Raw genomic sequence first — 12,189 nt, 5'->3', positions numbered from 1 at the left:
TTATATCTTTGGTAATGTGGGCGCCAGACTACTTAAGTTCGTATGTATATTAAAAGCCTACCGATTAATTATTTGGGAAAGAATCTCAAAAGATCTGAAAGGTAAGTATACTTTCTGGTTATGGCAAATAAGATTTAATGAAAAAAGAATCCGAAAATATATCAATACTTCTTACCCAACCAATCTAAATATTTGTTTTTTTATTTGTTTTAATTGGTTTTATTCGCAATTTAGCGCTCATTTAACTACATACTCGTATTTGTGTTAATCATATGTTAAATAAAGTTATCGAAACTTATCAAACAATAATTAACTGAAAATACTCAAACCCCAGGGCAGAAATGGTCATTTGCAATTATTGTACCCTTTCTGAAAATAAAGAACCGAACGTTTATAAAATGTGTCTTTAACTATTTACATACGATTATGGTAATTTTACCAGATTTTACAATATACATATGTACGTAAAAAATATTTTATATAAATTTGGATTGATATTTGCACAAATAGTTTTTATATTCTGATTTTGGTTTTGGTAATTCTTTCACCCATTTTGCGTTTTAATAATAATTTGAATTAGAATTTTTGAATGCGGAATCTCAGGCGTGCTTAAGTATTTGTTGTTTCTTTTTGTTCTTCGTTTATAAACTTTCACATATATTGTTGATATAAAAAAAATTGCATTAAGTAAAGTGGCTTAAAAATAAGAAGGAGTCTTTTACATAGTAAATTTTAATTTGTGTTTTGTATTTAAAGTGTATGTAAAAGCCCCAAATAATTATGGGTATTCCTCTATAAAATTGCTTGTTTGTGTGTGTTTGTGTATAAGTGTTTGTCAACAAATTTAAATACATTTTTGTTCTTGTTGCTATTTATTCTTTATTATTTTTGATAAATTTTTATTTTGGATTGGATCGAAATAATTGCTTTATTCAAAATAAATGATTTTTACTCTATAATTCGAAGAGTTGCTCAATCTTTCAACAACTTTCGTATTATAATATAATTTTTATTATAATTTCTTATTGTTTGCATTGTAGATAGTATTTAACATTATTCATATTAGTTTGCTATTGTAAAGTTATCTCCACTTGACAGTTGGTTTTATTTAAATTTTGTTAATTATAGCAGGATACATTTACATTTATTTATATTCATATTTTATTTTATTGTGTTACCAGTTCTGTGAATCGAATTCAATACGGTTCATACATGTATTCATATGAGTATATTTGTATATTTTACATACATATATTACTATTCATACTTGGTAAATGTATATATTTTATTGTTTATTTCTCGTAAATTTTCTTTTTGGTTTTTGTATTGGTTTTTGCTTGACTCTTTCCCCATCGTATTTGCTTTCAACGTTAAGCTAGTATTAAAAAGTAATGTTCAATATATTTTATGATAGCTAATAAATAAATTTGTAGCCACTTTATACAAGAAATGCCTGCGTATCATTGCATTATCATTATTTCATTATTATTATATATATATATATGTCTCCAGCAATCAAATTCGCAGTCGTAGCATCGGGGTTGAATCCCCTTTCCAAGTGATACAAAATGTTTTAAAGTGCAGGTCTATTAATTATGTAGTATTTATGTACGTGTTTATGAATGTCTTCATGTATCTGTATGTATCTGTACTTTTATTGGTATTATTTCTAAGCTGCGCAAAATGCAAATGAGCATAATTCCGATGTTCTACTTTTCGCTAGTCTCCTTTTCATATATATTTTTCTCTATGTATGAAGGAATTTTTTGAGTTTTTTTTAGTACTTCTGATTTGCTCGTTGCTAGATGGGTAAATTAAAAAATCCAGAAGTTATATATTCATGGTTTTGTGTTTCTCCTTTTTCGCATTTACATAGTCTTCCCCACTTGTATATTTATTTATACATATGCAAATTTGCCTACTAGTTTTATATGGATTGAACACTTAACAATTTTTCGCAATTCTTGCAACCATGTTAAATACATTTCTATATCAAAATTTCAGTTTTCGGGGTAATATTGATAATATTATTATTAATTATTATTCGCCACGCTCACAAATTTCACAACGTTTCTTTCTACTGTCCTCTCCAAAATGTTTCTTTCTATTCTTTTCTTATACCCTTGGACTGATAGCTGATTTTAGTTTTCCAAAGATCATCGCCTGAAGTACCGATGTTTCCAATGCACATTCTGCAAAATTTTCGAATATTGAAAAATATCACATCACTCGAAAATGCTGCAAATTTTTTAAAAATGTTTTAATTGAAAGGGTAAAATTGTGCTTAAACATCGGTCCATCAATCGAGAACTTCCAAAATTCCAAATACTTAAGCTACGTATTTAGGGAGTGCAGTGATCAACCAAACGTGAGGTCAATCTCTTTCTATTGCGAGGCCGATTCGAACAAAGCTCATATACTACGTAGTTAGCCTGAATGATTATGGATAAGGTGTGGAAGTAACTTTTGAGAAGCGCTCAGTCTAAGCGCTGGAAGTGCAGAGAGTTGGGGAACAACAGCCAACTCTCTTCATATTCGAAAGTCGCGATCGATTTGAATTCAGTGCGTTTTTATGTTATTTTTCCTTTTTTTCTTTTTGTAAACTTTGAAAAACCGTTGGATCAATTCTGACAGGTGGTTGGAATTGTAAAAGGAGTGCTCGTTTTGGAATGGACCAGATCATTATCATACTTACAATAGTTTCTCCGTATTGTTTAATGTTTTAAATGATTGAATCATACACAGGCGCAAAACGTAATAAGCTTTTCATCAATCTAAATCTCTATTGTAGACTACATTGAGGCCCAGGAGAATAAAAACGTGTTTTATGTGGGTGTTACCCATTTTGATAGCTTTTGTTGTATGTTGTTTGTTTTGTTAAGGCACTGGTAGTAGTAATTGCTCTACTGAAGCAACTAACTAGGTAGAAATTAAATTATATTGATGTGATGTAAGATTAAGGATTAGCCAAAGAAGAAATCGCAAGGAGTAAAGTTATACTTAGAGGTGAAAATTAAATTTAATATAGGACTTCATGTTAAGATAAGCATAATCCTGGAGGATACTCAGTAAAGGGGATATATTTCAAAAGTTTTATTCAAGGAGTTCGAAGTAAATTGTGTATAGCTTGAGCATAGATGGTTTTATTAAAGAGATTTCAATCGATATCATATTAGATGCTGTGTACATGTGTTTTTGTGTGTGGGTGTGTGTGTTTGCCTGTTGTCTGCCTTTACTTAGTTATTATAAGTTCTGTTTTTTTCACTAAATTATTAAAGCTGCCACTTACTAATTAGTTTATCGTATGCATAAAATATATACGGTTAACCGTAACTACAATGACTCCCACCCAAATCACTATATGTCAAGCCCTGCACACCCCACCGCCCCACCTTTTTTCGCGTTCCCAATGCCTATGGCTCTGCCTTGAAGTATTGTATATTTCCTTCGTGGTGAAATGCTTTAACAAATGATTTTCTGACGTTAGGTGTACATAAATCTTAAGCTTAGATTTCATTTAATTTCACTATACTTAAACATTTGCCCTCGTTAAATAAAATCTCATTACACTTAGCTTTAGTTAGTATTTAAGACACATAAGGCTGCACTTAGCATTGTGCTATCCTTTTTTCAATTATGTAAGTGTATTATTCCGTCAAGTCCCAATACCAAAGTGGAAATATACAAATGTGTGTGTGTGTGTATATTACTCATATTTTTCTCGAACTTTCATTTTTGGCACTGAAATAAATAAGTTTGATTTAAATTTATATGATTTTCATCGCTTCCAGCATCCATCTAGATTTAAGGAAAGTTATCAAATCAATTAAACGTATTGTGCAACATTATATTTCTTTGTTCATCTTTCCGGTATGTTATTCTCAAGAAAATGTTTTGTGTTTGTGCCTTTTGTGTCTCGTTGAAATCTCTTCAATAAAACCTATCCATGCTCAGTATATCCTCCTCGTCCTCCTCAACAATGATCTTATTACGTATTGCATGCGTGACTGCCTCGATCTTCGTGAAGGATGATGACGTTGACCAATCGTTGTCCAGTACTTTTAGGTTGGAGTCGCTGCTTATGGGTCGGTTTCTGTTGCTATGCCTATTGATGCTTCTGTTCGTGTTCATAGTGTTCGTGTTGCTCGGTGGCGGATTGACGAATGAGGTGTTCTGGTACGTATCCTTGTTATTTAGTTCCGATGCTGCAGATGATATGAAGGAGGAGGGGCTTGTGTAGTGGCGACTTGTGTAAGAGTGCAATTGTGGACGTGGACGTGCCTGTGGATAGGACAGTGGCTGGTGTCGCAATGGGAAGTGTTCGCGTGGCCTTTGTGGCACATGCGACAGGGAGAACGACGAGGATGACAGCCACTGGTCGCTGCTTTGTCTGGGTAGGAATGAGTGTTTTGTGTGATGTGGATGTATTTCTGGGTTTGGTTCTGCTTGTGGTTGCTGTTCTGGTAATGAGTGCTGTCTATATAACTGCAGCCGTTTGGGATTTGATTTGTGTATTATGTCAAGATCAAAACTATTGTCACGTGCTTCCATCAAACCTGGCGCTTTCGAATCGATCTGATCCCACCCCTATATCCACGATTCCTACATGGCATTCAGCATTCTCCTACTACTCCCACCACCTCTGTGCGGACTGTATTCATCGCGATCGCGTTCGACAACAGCTGTCGCTCGTGTCACATCACGAGGATCATCAATTCGAGTTGAAGGTCCTGGTCCTGGTCCGTAGCGTGTTCTTGAGCTGCCTAATAATCGATCCTCACGATCGAAGTCCCCATCGTCCAGCAGTCGACCGCCACGCGATAGGTGACCATGATGGGATGCGCCACTTGGACCACTTCTCATGGCTGGATATTCAAAGTTCCGCTCATCTAGCATCTCGTCGCTATTTAGATCATAGTGCATTAGATCGCGATCCCTTGCATGAAGTCGTTCCCGTTCCTGGCGTTCATAACGTTCTCTGTCGCGTTCATAGCCAGATGAATGGCCAATGCCACCCACGCCACCACTAACAACACCTCCGCTTCGCTCCTGGTGTCTTCCTGATGCTTGGCGTCGGCTGTGATGGTAAGATGCACCTCCTGCAAAAGGGGCAACACACAAAACTCATTTTAGTTATTTTGTTTACGCAAAACAAACCAAAGCTGGTCAAATAACAAAAACCAAACTAAAACAAGTTAACTCAAATCAAACCAAATTAAAGCATTCAAAACGCATAAAAATTTGTAAAACCCAAAGCCATTTATAATTATGATCAAATACACTCAATATATTCATTTTGTCGGCAATAAATATACTATGTAGTGTTTATCTTCAGTGTCTTCAATAACAGCTGAACAATTATTTTAGTAATACAGGAGTGCAAACATTTTGGTCAAGCTAATATACGATTATATTTACTATGTCTTTTCCCAAAACGATTAGTATGCATCAGTCTTGGATTTAGGGGCAAAGAATTGAGGGTAGATCAAGTGGAATTGGTTGGTATAACTTTGCAGTATTTTCGGTAAGCCGAAACTATAAAAGATACTTTAATCTATTATATAATCCTTATCAAGATATAAACCACAAGATTTACATTCATTGCACAGAATTATCGTTCGGAAAACATATATTTATATCTTGTTTTATTCAAAATATTTTGAGGTTATAAAACATTTAAGGTATTGTGCGGCCAATAAATTACACATTTATATCCTTGGCTAAAGTTATTAATGCATATAAATTTAGATTATAGAAGTACTATATATTTCAAATATTATAGATAATAAGAATTTCTTTTAAAAGTGAGATATTTTTTTTATTTCTCAATAACTATTCCAAACATGACCTACATAATTATTATATGCATTATTATTTATTTAAATGTTTTTTAAATAAATGTTAAAAATGAGGACAATTTAATATCTAACAATGGCGAATAAAAAAGTGTGGCAAGTTAAGGAAATTGGAGAGGTAGGTATGTTTAACAAATTAAACAGAATGAAAGTTGAAACAAAAAACATTTTCGGGGAGTCAATACTCACTAAACCAACAAGTGTCTACATAACGAATATAATTTGTAATGAGCGTTAGATTTTTTTCTTATGTTGAAAATGACAAAATATTAATAAATAAAAAACAGAAGATATCGACAACTATTAGACTGTACTGGCTGAGTCTTCCGAGCAATGCGGGAATCAAGTAGAACGAGGACGAGGACGTGAACGTGGACACTAGAGGCGCACGACGCCAGGAGTAACTAGAAACGAGTATAAAATATGGCATGTGCTCATTTAGACAATAAGACGATTCGATTTTCGACCTAAGTTTTTACGAATAATATTACGAATATGGTATTGCACGAATATGGTTAATGTCTTGAAGAAGCATACACTATTTTTAAAACGTACATATCTATAAAGAATGGTCTTAAGATCAGTTCAAGTTTAGTATTATTAATCAAACGAAAGCATAGATTACGAATAAAAAATTCAAATAAAGGGAATCTTAAAAACTATTGTTAATCATTATTAAATGGGTCGCTTTAAAATGCTCCCGACAGAACAGATAGTATCATTGGGTCTCTGTGCACCTCGTTCGTAATCGGGTTAAATTGAGCGTCGATGAGTTACATATGTATCTAAACTGGAACAGACTTCATTATTGCATACAATCGATTGAAACGTTTGGATATTCAGATTATGTTTGGTTTGTCTTTATTTTGTTTGTACTGTCATTGTTGATATATCGCTATTGTGTTGATCTTGGTAATTGGATTTCATATTATAGCATTGTTGAAAAGGAACCGGATATGTCTCGTGCTGTGAATGCTGTGAAGTGTTTGCATAAAAAATAAACAAAATTTAAATGAAAAACAAAACACAAAATCTAAGAAACTTAAATTATTTAGTACAGCATATGATATTAAATGATTAAGGGCGTCAAATATTTATATATGAATATTGGATGTAGACTTTGGTAAGCGGACTGACACAACCAGTTAAGGTAGCTATAGAGTTTCATTTTGGTGAATACGTATTTGCAAGGGAAAGTCCATGCTTGCGGCGCATCAGATTTAAGCTAGAAACCAAAATATGTTCTTACTAATGTATATATGTATATACATATGTACATACACAGTATATTATGGAGCATATATGTATGTATGTACCAGTAAATAAATGCAACGTACTGCGATATGATGAGGTTTGAAACAACGCTGAACTAGGTTGAAAGAATGTTTTGTAAAGATAATATATCTAAAATTCTATAGCAAATATATATAATTATAATAATAATTATTAACAGTATTACGCTATACGATTTTTAATGGTGAACTCAAAATAAATTACTGGGAATGCGTCTCGATACTAATAAGTTGAATGTCTGTATTTAAAAATTGCTGTTTAAACTTATGCAGATACATTAACCAAATAAAAAAAATGGAACAGTTGAATTTACCTTGGTCCCAATCGAACTCTCTATCCCAATCCCTTTCTCGCTCTCTTTCCCATTCGCGTGCTCTTTCGCGTTCCCACTCCAAATCTCTTTCTCTGTCTTTCGAGCTGCGATCACGGTTGAACTCTCTATCCCAGTAGTCGCGTTCATTTTCGCGTTCTCTTTCCCTACTGTCACGTTCCCGATCCCGCTCCCGACTACCCTCGCGCTCGATACTTGCCATGCGGGGCTCGAGCTCTTCAAATTCCTCACCATCGACTGGCATTGATAATAAACAATGAAAACAAGGCGACGACACGCGAATGCAGAGAGAGCAAGAAGAAGCATCGATTGGTTATACGGTACAGTCATGGGAATTTGAATTTGAGAAAGACAAATTTTAGAATTGTATTTGTACGAGTTGATGTAATGTATATGTAGCATATGTATGTAATATAATTTGTTGATAATTCGTATATTGCAATTAGGTATGTTAAAGTGAGATTGTATGTATATTTGTAGGCATTTGAATTTGTGTTGATAACCGATAACGAAACTAATGTATAGCTTTTTTTTATTTTATAAGTCTGAATTGTGGCAGTTGGATGTGTTGATGGACTGTTCGATTGATCATATTTTTATTATATTCATTCATTTTTGATATGCCAAACGTTTTGTGAATGAGACTGTGGATATTGAAATTTGATATCTTAAAATTTTTTCGTCGAGCGGAAGGGAAGGAAACAGTACGATACGATAGCGATACGATAACGCGAATGAAAATGACTATGCGTTCATTGAATAAACCCCCAATATGGCATACCTGGTGGTGTTGGACCCAGTCGAGCTTGTTCAGCGGTTGGTGAGGACGACACTTCCTGAGATGGCAGCGGCCTGGCAATGGCCGGTACGGCGCCTGTACGAAGATCCGGATGCGTGGCTTTCCAGTACGTCTTATTAGCGTTATGAGATAATGGTTGATTAACACAAATATACCGCAAACAGTAAATCTGCACATACCTCCAAGTATTCGGCAATGTGCTCGCAGGCATCTTCCAATTGATTCTCGTCTAAAATTACATCGAACATTTCGGGTGGACATTGGGCTAATTTTTCAGCGGCAACCATTTGTACGGACAAATTCTTAGCTTGTGATTTGCCTCGTGATTTGATTAAACGCTGTAAAACCTATTTACAAAATTAGGCATTTGAGTGAAATTAAATAATAAAGTAGAAATACATATATGTATAAACATAATAACGATAATTACCTTACTACTACTAATCTTTAAGTAAACTATTGTTGGCGCTAATGAAGTTTTTGCTAATTGTGACGGATGATTGATTGTATCACAATCGAGTACGACCAGTTGAAGTGAACGGGCCAGCTCAAAGATTCGCTCGATCTCCTCCTGAACTTTGCCTAGGCAATCGGAACGACTGCTTGATCGCTCCATTATGGCACGTTTTGATGGATTGTTCATAATGGAACGCTTCGCCAGGGATATATCGGCCATGACGCGCGTGATGATAATGCGACCTTCGAAACGGTGCTTGAGGAAGTCGAAGAGCGCCTTTTGCATCATATCGGTTACCTCGTAACCCTTAAGGCTTGGACCCACTAAAACAACGGGGCGCATCGATGGGACCACATCGTATGGGCTGGCGGTTTCCTGCTTCTTGAAGAACGGCTTTCGCTTCTCCTTGTTTGGTTGCGCGGCCAATGGTGCTTTGCCATGTCGTCCTGGTCCCATGGAATCTGATTCGTCACCTGATTTGTTAGTATCATCGCAAATAGGTAGAGAGAGAAAGATAATGGCAACGGATGAGCGAATTTATGATTTCTACCGACGACGATCGAGCGCTACGAGTTGCCAAGCCAATTTTACAACTAAAACTTTTTTTCTCTTTTTAATAATTTTTATAGAAAATTGAAATATAAATTGTACAATTTTTAATCAACTGTATTGTTGGTTTGTGCATGTGAGTGTGTGTGTGGGGGCCGTATGCTATTAGATTTTTAAATTTTTGCAACCGTACCACGCGACGTCAAATGCTGTTGAAATGCCGACTCGAGGATGATATTATCTCTAAAGATTATAATTCTTAACTCTAGGAATATGTATGAGTGTTTGAAAATTTAGAAAAATCTTAATATGAGCCCTAAAAGCAAGGTTTAAGAGAATCGCGTGATAACAGCAATACTAAAAGTATACATTTAAAAGGACTATGAAATTCATTTTCGTATATCAATACATTAAATTACAACATTTTGGGCGCTGATGTTGGCGAGCTGCTGAAGCAATTTTATAAGTGTTTGTTTTATATAAATGAATAAATAATTTTAGGCTATTCGGAAAAGGGCTTGAAATATATAATTACAATTCGTAAATTAATTTTAAAAACAATGAAGCTGAAGAGATTTGTAATTTACAAACACTTAATAGCAAGTATACAAAACTAATTAATTTCTTATCTCAAGATGCGAAATGAAATTTGTTGAGCATAGGTCGGATATATCATATACTACAGCCATGACGAGATGTCGAAAAATTCAAATGGATTTTCTGATGACCAAGTAAGAGCAGAGACATCGACAAACCTTGTTTCTTGCGTGGTGTTGTACTATAGGGGTCTTTGGAAGACGTTTATATCACACAGTTGTTACAGATATTATTGTTGTTGTGGGTAGTGAGAATTGTAGTTGTTGTAGTTGTATTAGTTGGTGTTAGGTAAAAGAGAGTTGAGTGCTGTTAATAGGATATTCTATTTGCTAAATATTTATTTGATTTTCAGTAGGAAAGTTAGGTCAAATGACATAAACGTGCTCTATAAAAGAAAGCGAGTATAGTGTAAGTTAATTGTCTGTGTATATCGTATTTGTGTATTTGTTGTGCATTCTGTTTTTATTGAGTTTAGAGTGTTGACCATGCAGAAGGTAAGTGTTAAACAACTAAGTAAATAGTCATTGGTATTGGGAACTGGTTCGTTTGACACAAATGCTGATGATTCGATATCCTCATTGCAGTTTTACAATGTGAGGGAATGTTTTATGATATATAATTAAATAACTTAAAACTTTTACGGAAATTTCAGCAATTTCGTCGCTCAGTGTTTTCCAGATTGAAGTTTCTCTAAATGAAAATTGAAAACAGTACGTAATTGATTATAATTGATAATCATGTCGGACGGCCTTGGCTGGTTGTAGATCGACTGATACGCTTTGTAAGGAGATTTTTTTTATATCCACGGTAACTGACATACCTAGTATTCACTGATGCAGAAACACTCTCGTGATGTTCATATATTGTATATTAGCAATAGTAAAGAAAGTTGTGAGAGTAGTCGTAGGTTTAGTTTTGCTGTACTAGTTTTGGTCGAAAATTTGTTGTAACAGTAGTAATAGTTGTATAAGTTACTAATAGTAGTTACAAGTAATTTATTTTTTAGTTTTTTTGATAATTCGAATGTTGTTCGCTTGTTACAGTTTGCTATGAGAGGCTCGTCAGTAAAGATCGTTACACGACGTACAAATAGTAAATACAAAAGGTAAACATTATATTGAAACACTCGTACAACACAAGATTATATTATTTTAGGTTGGATTAGAAATCAATTTGATATACGATATACGAAATAAAACCTTGCTCAAAAGAAATTAGGAGAATGAAATGTGTGTCATACCAGGTGTGGGGGGTGTGCTACCTCGTGATGGCTCCGCACCTGCTTGTCCCGCACCTAGATTCCCGCTAGATGAGCCCTTTGTGCCGTACAGTCTTGAGGGTCTAGTTTGATTCTGAAACCATAATTAGAAACGGCGTTAATAAGTTGTGTGGATAGATATACTACTATGAATATATCGAGTACCTGCATGCGAATGTTGTCTAGCTTAGCGGGGCTGGGTATGAAGCCCACATCACAGCCTTCCTTAACCAGTCTCCCAATCCACCAGTTATTGTCAAACTTCTCCTTGATGTGCAGGAACTCCCGCATATCGAATGAAACTGCAGCACCCTGTACAGGCGAGTCGTCGTCGATAGCACCATCGTATGCTACGTTGGTTCGCACAGCGAACGCTACTGGTTTGCTCTGTTTAGAATATAAAATATTGTTAGTAGACATTCATTTCATTACATGATTTCATATCTCTTAATTGACTTACCCTCGCTTTATCCAACTGGCTTAAGGCCTGACGTTCCTTTTCTCGCCGAAGCGATTCTTTTTCCTCGTCTAGCGACAGATCGGATGACGGTTGTGAGTAGTTTGAGTCGGCAGAACCCTAAAACAAACAAAATACATGTGTATATGTAAATCATCGAATTTTTTGGGGCAATGTGTTGCATTTTTATTTACTTATTCTAACAGAATTCTTTAGCTATATGACAACATACTTCAAAGTTTTCTCTTGTTAAGAGATTTTTAACAGATTTTATATATTTAACTTATAGCACGCATAGTAAAATCCAATTGGATGATTGCCAGACTCTCTGTGTCAGATGGTACTGTGAGCACAACATTTTTGCCGTATGTCAGAGATCAGAAAGAGAGTTTGTTTATTTCGGCATTCATTATTTATTTATAGTATATTGTTCATCAGTTCAATTAAATTTGTTTTGAATCAAGATACGATTTTTTGGATCGACCGCGTTAGTTGAGTGAATTGTCTAAGTCTAGCCAAGAATTTGTGTCAGAATTATATTTTTTTTAAGAAAAACCTAGATATTGTTAATGAATTTGAATTGATGGAATTCG

The 12,189-nt window shown here is 34.7% G+C and overlaps 1 protein-coding gene across 22 annotated transcripts in view; it reads right to left on the bottom strand.

Annotated features, from left to right (window-relative positions):
• Nucleotides 1–1,104: 1,104 nt before the first annotated feature.
• LOC132798145 (voltage-dependent L-type calcium channel subunit beta-4) overlaps nt 1,105–12,189 on the bottom strand; it is a 50,118-nt gene continuing 39,033 nt past the window's right edge. For 4 of the 22 annotated variants that reach the window (XM_060809882.1, XM_060809898.1, XM_060809892.1 and 1 more), the window contains 8 exons: nt 11,600–11,716; nt 11,305–11,526; nt 11,122–11,233; nt 8,709–9,208; nt 8,458–8,625; nt 8,261–8,390; nt 7,462–7,716; nt 1,105–5,099 (listed from right to left, as the gene is read on the bottom strand). In XM_060809882.1, the coding sequence (XP_060665865.1) occupies nt 4,603–5,099; nt 7,462–7,716; nt 8,261–8,390; nt 8,458–8,625; nt 8,709–9,208; nt 11,122–11,233; nt 11,305–11,526; nt 11,600–11,716 (2,001 nt within the window). In that variant the 3' untranslated portion in view covers nt 1,105–4,602. Of the gene's footprint in view, nt 5,100–6,044; nt 6,260–6,592; nt 6,831–7,461; nt 7,717–8,260; nt 8,391–8,457; nt 8,626–8,708; nt 9,209–10,039; nt 10,073–11,121; nt 11,234–11,304; nt 11,527–11,599; nt 11,717–12,189 lie in introns of all 22 variants that reach the window. The other 18 variants (XM_060809887.1, XM_060809893.1, XM_060809888.1 and 15 more) reach the window with 15 other exon arrangements.

The sequence above is a fragment of the Drosophila nasuta genome, chromosome 2L (assembly GCF_023558535.2).
Source record: "Drosophila nasuta strain 15112-1781.00 chromosome 2L, ASM2355853v1, whole genome shotgun sequence".
Taxonomy (NCBI): Eukaryota; Metazoa; Arthropoda; class Insecta; order Diptera; family Drosophilidae; genus Drosophila; species Drosophila nasuta.
This window is presented reverse-complemented; position numbering and strand designations above follow the sequence as displayed.